The following is a 13,528-nucleotide window of genomic DNA, read 5'->3' as shown; positions in this document are numbered from 1 at the left end:
AGTAGTTTAAGCATTTTATTAACAATGCATCCCTTTGATAAGATTATACTTCAGGAGGCTTTTAATGCCCATGGACATGAACTGTACGCACTATACAAAAAACAAACAAAAAAAAATCACACAAAAAAGATCAAGGCGGGCAAAGCCATTTTGAAACAAGCCTCTGTTTAAATTATACACAGCTCAATGAAATATTCTTACAGAAAATATATAAATACTTTTTCTTTCTATGTTACAGGTATACAATATAAATCAGATTTCAATGTCTGTTCAGTGACCTACAAACACTAGAACCTCCAAATATGTAGCAGCGTATTACTAAACAATAATAATAATAATAATAACAATGAAAAAGTAAAGAAACCACATAGGGCAGGGAGAATAAATCTTGAGATTTTAACAATCCCTTCCCTCTTCAGAAAGACTATTTTACATCATTTCTTATAATGCAGTTTTAGGGATACTGACAGCCAATATTGGAACTTTTCAATTACATCTACAAAATGTCTGCCTTTTCCCCCTAAGACATTGCATTTTGTGCTAAAACAACCTATTCAGTGGCAAAATGGCAAGTTACACTTTTTTTGGCATAAATTACATTTCTCAAATTAAATAGTGTATTTTACAAAGCAAGTCAAGCAAAATGTGCAATTTCTGCATGCTGTGGCATTGCTATCCACTTATTTTACAAAAATAGTCCAAAGAAAATCCACATTCTTTAATGAACATAAAAATCTGTTGTGAACAAAGATATCTAGGACACCAGAACATGGAGCTAACAAACAAAATGAAAACTCACCTTTTTCACTCCCTACCAAGGGGAAAATTCTAACAAGCTTTCTAACACATTCCACAAAGGTCTTTCATAAATTTAGGGTATTACTTTAAATAAGCACAGAATAGTATAAAGTGAATGTAACTGCAAAATATTACAGAACCTTTTCAGCAGTCTCCATAGTGAACCACAACTTGTTAGAACCTTCTGTGTAAGGACAGCAAGGATATGGGTAGAGGGCTACCAGAAACGCTTCCAAACTTAATCTAAACTTCTTCCATGAAGAAAGTGTCCCGGTCATGAGCATACATTCACTTTGCAATGTTACATAAATTTGCCCAAATCTAGAAAAGCAACTGTGGATTACAGTGCAGATTCAAATGGAAGCATCTGAAAATTTCACCTATCCTTACACATTATTCATTATCTAAATGTTTTAGAACTCTCTCTAGAATAATCATTTCTCTTCTTTATACTGCCATCATAGCAGTTGTTTTTGTTTAACTCCTCACCACAAATTAGATTCACATTCAAGATCACTGCATATGTTTCTAAGAATAATGATAAAATATACAAATGGTTTTTCACTGCTGCCTGATACACACTTTAAGATATACATGAATGCAACTTATTTCCGAAAGTTTCAACTCAATCCCCCAAGTCACGCCTAATGCCAAAAATCTCTAGACAAGTAAACTTTTATGTTGTAAACTATTGAATACTTATACATTTTAGTGTGTCATGAAAAAACAGAAGACATCTGTAGGTAAGGTCAAGTTAAACAGTGAAACTCTTTGATGATCACTATTCTGTTTCTTGCATATTATATGCCCAATGGTCAAAATTACTGAATGTGCACAACTAGGGATAGGTAACTGATGAACAACTGCAACTCCCCTTGAAGTTAGAAAGCTATGAGTGCTCAATACTTCTGAAAATTGGATCTCTAATCTAGATGCCTAAATATGGCGTTAAGTGTTTAATTTCTGGGACCCTCCTCTGAAAATTCTGACCTTATTGTAATATTTATTCATTAATGAGTTCTCTTTGTCAGAGCAACTGCAACTCTTGTGAGTATACCTAGAATGCAAATAATGTAACAATGCTACAGGGTTTAGCAGGTGTTCAATAGCATTACAAATATTTACGTTTGAAAAGATATAGAGTGGGCAGAGTCTGTCAGCTTCTCATGTCCCCTTCTAAAATTGGGGGGGGGAAATTAAGCAGAAGGATTTTCACTTAGGTTTAAAATAATCTGCATTTTACTATTATTTTTCTCTTTATATAAATACACCTAAATGATATTAAATGAGCAAAATAAATGCTCTTCAATTAGGAACTTTGCAAAAGAATACTTTGAAAATTCACTCAAATTCAAAATTCACAGCTTATAACTAATGCAAATGTTACAAATTCCTCCAGATCATACAGTACCCCTTCATTTGTTAATTAACATTAAAAATTAGTGTGAACTAAACATAATTCTAGAAATGCCATATCCATGAAGCTTACAGTACTGACATTACATCTGTTATGCCTATTTTATTGAAGTCTACTAACATTGATAAAGATACTTGAAAAATTAATCTTCTGCTTCCATTGAGATCACCCCTTAAGTTTTCAGCAATATTTTTAATACATTAATTTCTTGATCTAATCATTCCCCACATAATAAGAGTACTTAAATACTCAAGGTCAGAGTTCCAGAACAGACGAGTTAACAGAGTAATATTAATTTTTAAAAGTATATTGAAATTTGCTTATTTTGTGTTTATTTGGAGACTTTTCTAATGTCCTTTCTATACTGTAGATAAAAACGGTGACATTTTGTTTTTTTTAAATAAAAGTAGATAAATGGTTCACATTGTCTTAACTGCAGAAAAATAAACAGAGTTATTTGATTTAACCCCATCTAGAGTTATTAAAGCAAAGATTTCATACTCTATCCTAACTGAGGTAGTGTTTGAAACTACTGTATAAAATATGCTAATCCCATTTTTGGTAGGAATACTACATTATTTGCTTTGGAGTTTATAATCACTATTTTTTATATTGTGGTTATTTTGGTTTTACAGAAACGTGTATTTGTTAAGACCCGAAGTCCAAATAACTACTGTTGGGTAACATTTTCAAAGTTACTGAATATATTTCAGACACACATTGTACTGTTATTGGTGGTAAAAATTAAAGTGGTTTCCTTCCACTATTTCCCTCAATGAGATCTCATGAAAAAGATGAAAAACTCAGGAAACTGACTTTTACTGTGAGAGAAGCAGTTTGTAGCCCTGCAATTACTTTGTTAGGTTTTGGCATAACTCAGTGAAATGAATTCTACAAAATAATGTTAGGCAACAAGATGAAATTGCTTTGTCTCCAAAAATAAAATTTCCAATATAATCAAACATATAATGAATTTCATTATGAACTATTTTTTTTGTTATTAGCTCACAAGGCTATCTACGGCAATCTCCAATAGCAAATTAGTTAATAAGGTAACATGAGGATTATGCAATTTGGGGATAAATTTAATCTATCATAATCTAAACTACCTAATCTGACCCTTTAATTATAAAAAGGTAAAAGTGAATGGGTTAAAAAGGTATTCTACCTAATACAGCCCAGCTGAATAATTCACATATCAAAACCAAAGGGTAATCCTTTTCATAACAGGCTTTCTAATGAAGGTGGCCGTGCTACTATACATATACATTTGCATATATTTGTATTTAATTCTTGTAAAGGCTTTCAAATTTCTTTACATAAATAAAAGGTTTTTTTAGGTTGCACTTAATTTATCAACCTCACTAATAACATGATGAAGGCAGTTATTGTACCCATTATCGGTCATTGTATCAAGTAAATTGTGCAAAAGATCTAAAGAACACCAATATAAAATTAAAGTACTGCTGTTTCAAAATGTGGAAGTTAAGGCTTTTCACTACAATTATGAGCATTATCCAGTGATCAATCAGGCATATGAAAATTAAAAGAAACATTTGTTTTAGAAAAATGTTTCTTATGGAATGTGGAAATTACCTACTAGTATGTCTTTTTCTAAAAAAGCAGCAATAATCAAATGTTTACTAGGTTAGCTGATATAGTATTCACCCCATAAATTTTCATTTGAGAATAAGACCAATGTTCACAATATATGAGCATGAATACAGAAATTCCAACCACCACATGCATAACGTACAGGGAAAACCATCAAATTTCAGTCAATTTACGAAAAGAATGTTATTTTTTAAATCAGAAACTGTAGTGAAAATCCTTAACCAATTTACACAACATGACATATGTAATTGCCACAAAACTGAAGAGACTGGTAATAAAATAAGAACTCTTGCAACTATAGTAACATTAAAATAACTTAGAAGAAAACCCCAGATTTGTAGAGGCTTTTCTTTCTGAGGTTCTGACCTCTCCAATTAGTGTTACAAATGTTAAGAAAACTAACAAAGAAAGGCCAACTTTAGTCCCTTGGCGTCCATGGTTATAGTAGCCCCACTGTTGGCAATGGGATCTACTCTCATGTACCCTTACTCCTGGCGTCCAGCTGTTGATAAGCAAGGCATAGTTGACCTTATCTGGAACAGAATTTGAAGTCAACCACTTAAAAGAGGTCTCTGCATACTCTTGTATATTGTTTAACTGTCATATTAAAAATTAAATGAAAACCTGTGCAGGTGTTCAGTGCTTGTTTCTTGCATATATTGGTAATTACTATTATTAAAACTATGGTAATGAGTAACAATTCCCCAGGGCTCAGAGGGCTGGGGCAGTGATTTTTTTTTGAGAAAAGTCTTCAGTTTACTCTTCATGTACCAGTAATTTCTGGAACTGTCTAGGAGATGATGCTCCTATCTTTGCTGTCAAGTCAATCAGAAGTTGTCTGAAGCTTTCAGCAAGTCCACATATAAAGCACTGTACAAAAAAGAGGTCAGGATTCAGCTGATGTATCAATTACTGGTTGTTTTGGTGGTGTTGCTAGAACAGCCTCTGCTTCTTCATGCATCTAAGGGCCAAAGAGGATGCAGTATTAACTTACAAGTTTCTACTAGGAACATAACATATATAACAACAAAAATTGCAAGAATGTTCACTTTAGCTAGAGCAAAATGAAACCTGAATCAAGTTGATGCACTTTTTGAAGTTAATAGTATGGAGAACTGGGAAATATCTGTACTTTTTAAATAAATATTATGCATGTCTCTGTGTGTTACTCATGATGGGTTACTTACCATGGAGGGAATGCTAAACATAGGTAAGACATATGGATATTTAAATCCATCTCTCTAACTGCTTTGTACCTTCTGGCGTGTAAATCATACCTTGTTTTGAAGAAACTAATCCTGAGTAACTGCATACTCAGTGGTCAGGAAACACTTGCCAAGACTACTGGAACTTGCTAGGTATCATGGTTGGAAAACAGGGGATTTAACATGCAGACCCAATCACATAATAACTGGATCACAAGGTCCTGCCCCATGAAAAGTGGTCATGGATCCATCACTTGAAAAGATTACACAAAGGGGATGACAAAAGGGTCTCAGAAGGGGCAACCTGCCCAAGTATCATGACAAAAATCTTCTACTTACTTGTAAAAATTGTACATCTTGAAATAGCTCTTGAATGAACCTTCGAGATGGTAGTCGAAACGTGCAGTGTGCTAGCAAGTAGGACACCTCAGAGTAAAGGCATATGTCATCAAATGCTTGTGGGAATTTCTCTTTAATGCTAATTATTTAGGAAAAGAAATCAATTTTAATACAATCTCACATGTATCCAGGATAATTTTTTTTTTTAAACTATTCCGCTAAATGTTGGTCATAACGGTTAACAAAACTTATCTTTCCAGTGACAAAAGTTGAGCATTTTGAATTTGACATGGTAAAACAATCAACACATGTAAGAAGAGAAGCATCTAATCCAATGGTCTACATGGATTATTATACTCTTTGGGCACAAGCACTTCTCAACATGTTACATTAGCTAATATTTTGTATCCAACCAGAGAAAATTAAATTAAGTTCTATACAAGCATACAAATAAAAATCTCAAATTGAAAGCACCATTCAAGTCCTCTGGCTAGATTTTATTTTACAGTGAACCAACAGCACAGCATAGTAGTTTATAACCAAACTAAAGATATAAGCATGTCACTGAGTAGTCATCCAACCGATAAACCTAGTTTATTGGTTATTTTGAGTTGATTACTTGCATTTCTATCCCCCTCCCCCTCCTCCCTGAGGCAGTGGGGGGAGGGGAGAAGCAGAAGCTGGTGTTGGGGGGAGCTAGTTTAAAAGCCAGTTCCCCCCAGCACTGTCTCCACGGTACTGCCTACTCCCCCTCCCCCACTGTGCTGCTGCCTCTATTGGGGGCAGGAGGAAGGGCAGGGGAGGCTGTCGCAAGCACCTCTGTGGACAGGAGCTGCTGGACTCAATGCGAGCCAGGACTGAGCAACCCCTGCTATGGCTCTACATTTTAAATGTAGTAAGAGCCAGGTGGGCAGGCATCCAGGAGCTGGGACTGAGTGCCTTCCCTAATCGACTAACCGTGTTGTCAATAAAAATTGTATCGACTACAGGATTAGTGAAATACCTGCTTCTTAACATCCCTAAAACATACAGAACGGTATATAATTAAAAACAGGCACTCATTGAAAGTAGGGAAGCATTAAGAAAATTCATACAATAAGGACTTTAAACACTCAAACTTTTAAAAAATATACACAATGACTGCATTTCACTATTAAAGGATGATTATGAAAAAAATGAGAAAACAAAGATTAATTGAAGGTTTAATAATAAATGGCAAATCATTAAAGTCTGCCATCCTTCCATCTGTCCTTAACTCCCACTAGTATGCAAAAGCATGAGTAGAGTTCCTATAAAACTGTATCTAAACAAATGTGTACAATGCTTATTTCAATAAAGCCAAAACTGAGCCCTAATTGAACGCTTAATTGAGATATTATGCCAACCCAACTCTACGGCCTCAGGATGAAATCAGTTTTGATGTTTTATAAAGCCAGGAGAAAAATATGAAAAAGGTATTACAATTATGATTTTACAAGATAACTACACTGAATGTAGGTAAAACTACAGTTTGAAGGTCAAGTCATCTGATGAAGTGGGTTTTACCCACGAAAGCTCATGATTCTCTCTATATTTGTTGTTAGTCTCTAAGGTGCCATAGGACTACACATCGTTTTGAAAGTTACAGACTAACACAGCTACCCCTCAGATAGTTTACTTACGTTAGGAGTCCAGTTTCATGACCTTTTGTTCCTACTGAACTACTCAAATTGATTACTAAGCGTAAGACTTCTTTTCGCAGCAGTATTCGGCACACTGGTGTATCATCTGGGATTGACTTTACTCCTTAAGAAAATAAATTCCACCATATGAATTTCAATCAGGACACTTTCATTGTGTGAAATGAGAATGTTATGTACTTTATGTCTGGGCCTTCCTAATTCACAAAAGTTGCTGCGTTTTGTGAATTAACAAAAACACACACAAGCTACAAAATGCAAAAACAACACCATGATAAAATAAATGAACAAAGTATATTTAAACAAAATAGTAATTTAGTTTTAACTAGTTAGTCTACAGCTTCCTAAGTACACTAGTAAATACTGTGTAGTATTTTTTACAACAACAATGTCTTAAAGGCACAACATTCAACTACATTTCAGTTCCTGCTGTGACACTGGCAGACCAGGTACCAGCTCTTACCAAGCTCTGAAATTCATAGCCAGTCTGTTACATCTCTCTGTTAGTAGGAATAAAATGGGTATTGGACTTAACAAAACATTTAGTCTTTATGAAAAACTTAAATACCTTATATAATTGATCTGGGGTAAATGACTGGTATCTTTGGACTGGAAGTAATCTGTAACCACTGGTGCACAGCAACCAGCTATTACTAAATCTGGCTTGGTGGGGAGGCAAAATAGACAGGAATGCACAAGTGGACTATGTGACTCTAGGCATGGGCAGGGATTATCTTCCCAAACCTGCAGCCTGGCCTCGCCGACACTCAACCCTCAGAACATCTGCTGTAGGCATTCTGGGGAAGGAGCATAGTTGCCCCCAGCACCTGCACTCCCCGTGCTCAGGCGGCTGAATCCATGCACCCTTCTCCCTCCCCATGCTCTTGAGACGGGGAGGTTGGGGACATGTGCCCTCCTTGTGCTACAAGGACCAGGGACATATGGCCTCCTCGCGCTCCAGGGGCCAGGAAGGCTGGGGACATGCACCCTTCCTTTGCTCCGGGATCTGGGGAGGCTGGGGACACATGCCTTCCCCATGCTCTGGAGAGGCTGGTGACACGTATGTCCATCTGCCCTTCCTCCCCTCCCTGTGGTGGTGGGTGGCAGGGCCTCAGCCAAAGGGGCAGAGCTGAGGGTGGGTGCTTGCCTTCCCCACCCCTATCTCCGCAGACTGTCCATGACTCTATGAGTTCTCATTTGTTACTGGGTTGGTGAATTTCAATTACAGAATACACAACTATTTTGGGGTCTCTGTTCTGGTGCTTGACAATTTGCCCTGAGGTTGGCATTCATGATTGTGAACCACTCTAAAAATGATACCTGCCACTTCACTTTTGTTCAGAATTGGGTGGGAAATCTGCCTTTAAATTTGTTTGGAATAGCAATGTTCTTTCTACCTTTCCGTAAAGTAATGATTACATTGAAAGAATAAATGTTTTCCTAATATTTTAAAGGAAATGCAAATGATAGAAAAGCTCACCATTTATCAGTTTATAACTGTTTAAATATAGTCCTCAAACCTATTATAAAGTTCCAAAATATGGAATAGAATGTTTTAAAGAGTTATATATAAAATTGTGAAGAGAATTTTCAGTCTACTAACACAAGGCTGGAAAAATAAGATGATTAAATCTGATTTAAATTGAGGCACAGAGAAGTTTAACTAGCTTGCCAAAAGGCCACAATGAGTAAATGGTAGAGCCAAGAATAAAATTCTGCTTTCCTGACAGACAGTTTTGGTGGCCTATTCATGCTTCTTTTCTGATAATGACAGAGAAGCACCTAAATTATGTATAAAAAAACACTGCTGCTCTATTACAGTATATGAAAACAAAACTATCTTTTGCAATATTTAAGTATATGAAATAAAATACATTAACATTAAATTAATACTTTCCTAATACTGGCAAAGTTTCATGCTTACCTAGTACAAGATCTGTACTCTTGGTACTACTAGCTGAACCATGGGATACGGCATCACTACATCCTGAAATCCCAGAAAACTTAGAGGAATGAGAAACCACATCTAAGTGATTATGTATGGTCTGCCCACACCAATCAGAATATGGAATGTCAGGAAAGTCTGAAAAATAAATATGATCTATTTCAGTAAAAAAATTGAGAACATACAAGAATGCATCTGAAGAGAGAAGACGACAAATTGCAATGTTTAGTCTACAAGATGTTGATGCATCAGCAAAGGTAATTGCCAGCAAACAATCTGATACAATTTGATACAATCTTTTTAAAACAGATGTTGAACAATGGGCTAAAATGTACCCAACACTTCTGAAGCTATCTGACATTTTTCTTAGAGCATCTATATGTCTGAGCATCAGAATTTGCTGAAATGAAAATAAATCACTTTTGCTTCTCTTCTCTAGAAATTCACGGAGGATAGGCCCACTAATGGCTATTAGCCAGGATGGGCAGAAATGGTGTCCCCTAGCCTCTGTTTGTCAGAAGCTGGGAATGGGCAATACGGGTGGCGCCAGTTGACGATGACCTATTCTATTCATTCCCTCCTGGGGCATCTGGCATTGGCCACTGTTGGAAGAGAGGATACTGGGCTAAGATGGACTTTGGTCTGACCCAATATGGCCATTCTTATGTTCCTATTCTACTCCAAACCAGAAGTAATCAGAGAAGAAAGAAAACAAAATACCCTTCTGTTCACTGCATCTCTTTTCAGAGACTCTCCAAGCAAGGTCTGATTATTTTCACTTTAATATACATATTGTGTGGCAGGAAAAAAAAAGGTTGTTTTTTTGCAGTTGGTTTGGAAGTGGGTCTCAGTTTTCTGCATACTGATTTATGTGCAGCCTTGAATTAGGTTTCAAATTTTCACAGTTTAAATAATTGTCTTCTTTGGTGAACTTTTTTTTAAAAATTGGAAAAGGTATGTATGCACACAGTTACATCAACACCAACAGAAGTAATAGAAAATTGGGAAATTACAGTCCAGAAATATCATTGTTGATTGCATAAGATAGTACTAAAACGAACCTCTACAAAGACAGATGAGCCATTAAAAAGGATGCATCATTTTGTTCATCTTCACAACAGACTACAGGCAGTCCCCGGGTTACGTACAAAATAGGGACTATAGGTTTGTTCTTAAGCTGAATTTGTGTAAGTCGGAACTGGCTCCAGATTCAGCCGCTGCTGCTGAAACTGACCAGGGGCTGACTACAGGAAGCTGGAGGCAGAATTGCTTTGCCCCCAGCTTCCTGGAATCAGCCACTGATCAGTTTCAACAGCGGCTGAATCTCGAGCCTGGGACAGAAAAGCTGGGCTGCCAGGTAGGTCCCTGCAGGACCAACCCCGGCAGCACCCCAGCTGCTCTACCCCAGGGTCCACAACAAAAGCCTGGTCTGCTGGGGGGGGGGGGGGGGGGGGAGGGGGACACTAGCTGCACCCCCCCCTCCCAGCAGACCAGGGACACAGGGAGCAAAGCCGCAGCGGCGGCGGGGTGCCGCGCCTCTGAGGCTTTGCTCTGGCTCTGTCTCCAGCAGACCAGGGACACCCGGAGCAAAGCAGGGGAGGCGGAGGGGTCCCGCGCCTCTGAGGCTTTGCCACAGCAAAGCCTCAGAGGCGCGGGACCCCGCCGCCACTGCGGCTTTGCTCCCAGTGCCTCTGGTCTGCTGGGGACCGTCTCCAGCAGACCAGGGACACCGGGAGCAAAGCCGCAGCGGCGGCAGAGTCCCGCGCCTCCCCGGCTTTGCCAGAGCAAAGCCTCAGAGGCACGGGACCCCTCCGCCTCCCCGGCTTTGCTCCAGGTGTCCCTGGTCTGCTGGAGACGGTCCCCAGCAGACCAGGGGCACCCGGAGCAGCTTTTCTCGCCCCGGAGGTCGAGGTGGCGGGACCGCTGCGCTCTGGGCGGTCCCGCTGCCTGCGAACTCCGGGGTGAGAAAGCCCCGTTCGTAAGTGCGGATCCGACATAAGTCAGATCCGCGTAACTCGGGGACTGCTTGTACATAATTATTTTTATTCAGCATTGTTATAAATCCCAATGTAGCATGAATAAAAGCAGACAGTAATGAATGCAAACTAACCTGTATGACTATATGCAGAGTTCACTCTGTTATTTTGCTGGTATCCCAGTAACTGGATACAGACACAATAAAGGCAATTATCATCCGTGTGTTCCTGTAACCCAGTGTCTTCTGTGTTTTCTAAAAACTGAGAAGCATCTGAACGACTTGTGTTCATTATCTCTGTGAGGCTAATCTGCTGTCTAAGCATTTGGAAGGGGCTTCTGACAACATCAGTAGACCCAGATGAATGGCCTGTAGACATACAATTAGAAATCAGAAAAAACAAGAACATCGAAGAAAATTAAGATTATATTCTTTTAATTAAAATTCTTTTTAAACTGACCAAAACCAAACATTTTTAGTTAGAACGTTGTATGTCTCCAAGAAGTTATTAGGATTAAAACTTTGATTTCTGTTCTGTAATAAATCTCACTAAATCCCATACAACATCAATTTCTTTATGAACAAGACAGTCAAAATATTGGAAAATTAAAATACAGGATGTGCCTTCCCTAAACTGGAACTCCCAGGCCTAGCAACATCTGTGGTCCAGCACCAACCACAGATGTTCCTAGACCACAAAACCCAGGAACAGGGAGGTCTGACAGCAGGGTAGGAGAACAGTAGGGAGCACCAGTGACTCAGCCAGGAGCCCCAGTGTGTGTGTGGGGGGGGGGGGGGAAAGGAAGAGGGGTAACGGGTGGCACAGAGGGGAGTTCTGGCTCCAGGAGTGGCCGTGGAGTTCGAGCGCTAGCAGCGGCTGGGGATCTCTGGCCCCAGCTCTAGGTTCAGAGCCAGATGCCTCTGTCCAGCCCAAGCCACGGAGCAAAGAGGCTATAGAGCTCTGTTCCGGCTACAGAGCTACGGACATGGTGCTCCGGCCCTGGCAGCAGAGAGGCCAGAGGCATCTAGGGAGCCCCGGGGGCTAAAGCAGCAGCAAGTGCAGGCTGGAGCCCTATCCCAGTGGCAGCCTGCGTCAGGAGAGGATGGACCTCCCCTGGTTCAGCAAATCCCCTTGTTCAGGATCAGTCAGGTCCCAAGGGTGCCGGACAAGCGAGTGTCCAAGCTGCACATCCATTCATTCAATTCTACATTCAAACTGAAAAAATATGCAGTGTCAACAAAGAATCTATTTCAACATTAGTAATGAAAAAATATACAGAATAAATACTGAATCCCTTTCAAAATAAAAGAATGATATTTTGGTATAAATTCAACATACAAAACAGAAGCAGGTATTTGGCTCCTCTATAGTAGGTGGAGATGCTATATTAGTAGGAAATCACAAGCCGATGGCTTAGTAGATCAATACTACCTGAAAATACACATATAATCAGAATACACTATGAGGCAGTGGTTGAAATATGCTTATGGCAAGCAGCTCAGGTTACCAAGCAGGCAAAAAAGACCAGTTAGAGGTAAATGGGAATCTAACCAGTCTTCCAGGTTACAATGAGCAACAATTGGAGAAGACACTATCAATGGTGAGAAAATGTCTGCCCTGATTTAGTTAGTTTGCTTTCTCTAAACCATCCATGATCAATTGTTTCTCATTTGGGATTTAATTCATTTCCCTGGTCTGTGATCTTGCATGTACGCTTGCTTTCCTGCTTCCAAGCAAGACCAGGATACCTTGCAAGCAATATCTGATAAGGGATTGATGTCCTGAAAAATCTAAATTCAGTCCCCAAAACTAAACAGGTAATACATTTTTCAAGAAGGGTAAGAAAAAAAACAGGCTAAAGTCACAGTAATTAAACAAATAGCATTTAAAAGAAAAAAAACAATTACCTCCTACATCAGCAGTAAAGACTCTAGTTCCACGGTCATCAAATGGAGGTATGGTTTTCTTTTGGAAATAAGGAGTCTCTTTAACCTGAAATATTTTAAATCAAAGTTATGCGGAAGGATTTCAAGAAAGTTAATAAATGACCTTTGAGCTAATATACAGAAAAATTATTTTAATGAAAAGCTGGAAACTGAAGTTTATAAATCAAGATAATCACAATTAGTTACATTTTTGACATTTACAGCTAATATGTAAAGTGCACACAATAACCTGCCCATACCATTTGCTGCACCTACAAATATTTCTGCAGTATCCAAGATGCTTTAAATACAGATCTATGTTCATTGTAGTTTAAGATATAAGTTAGGGCTTGATTACATAGAGAAGTTAGTGTGCAGCAAGCCCAGAAAGTGCCCATTTAGGGAATCAACGTGGAGTATCATCTCCATGCTAACAGCTACTATTGCAGATTTTTTCCACCACATAGACAAGCCCTTAAATATGGCAAAACAATTAATGGTAGAAGATGAAAAGAAATATCGGAAGGAGAATTACAATAGTGAAGATCAAGAAATAAAATACTATATGTAGTTTCATATCTTATTAGTTCTTTGTTCTTTTCTCTATTGTGTACATAACTTTTAGATGCT

General features: G+C 38.5%; 1 protein-coding gene across 1 annotated transcript in view; it reads right to left on the bottom strand.

Moving 5' to 3' along the window:
- RICTOR (RPTOR independent companion of MTOR complex 2) overlaps positions 1-13,528 on the bottom strand; it is a 139,011-nt gene continuing 125,483 nt past the window's right edge. Inside the window, exons 33-38 of the mRNA XM_006139479.5 lie at positions 12,881-12,965; positions 11,108-11,341; positions 8,977-9,135; positions 7,035-7,158; positions 5,374-5,512; positions 1-4,790 (exon numbers count right to left, since the gene is read on the bottom strand). Coding sequence (XP_006139541.4) covers positions 4,716-4,790; positions 5,374-5,512; positions 7,035-7,158; positions 8,977-9,135; positions 11,108-11,341; positions 12,881-12,965 — 816 coding nt within the window. The 3' untranslated portion in view covers positions 1-4,715. The remainder of the gene's footprint in view (positions 4,791-5,373; positions 5,513-7,034; positions 7,159-8,976; positions 9,136-11,107; positions 11,342-12,880; positions 12,966-13,528) is intronic.

Source organism: Pelodiscus sinensis, chromosome 6 (genome assembly GCF_052426305.1).
Source record: "Pelodiscus sinensis isolate ZL-2025 chromosome 6, ASM5242630v1, whole genome shotgun sequence".
NCBI lineage: Eukaryota > Metazoa > Chordata > Testudines > Trionychidae > Pelodiscus > Pelodiscus sinensis.
Note: the sequence above shows the minus strand (reverse complement) of the source record. Positions and strands in the feature narration are given on the sequence as shown.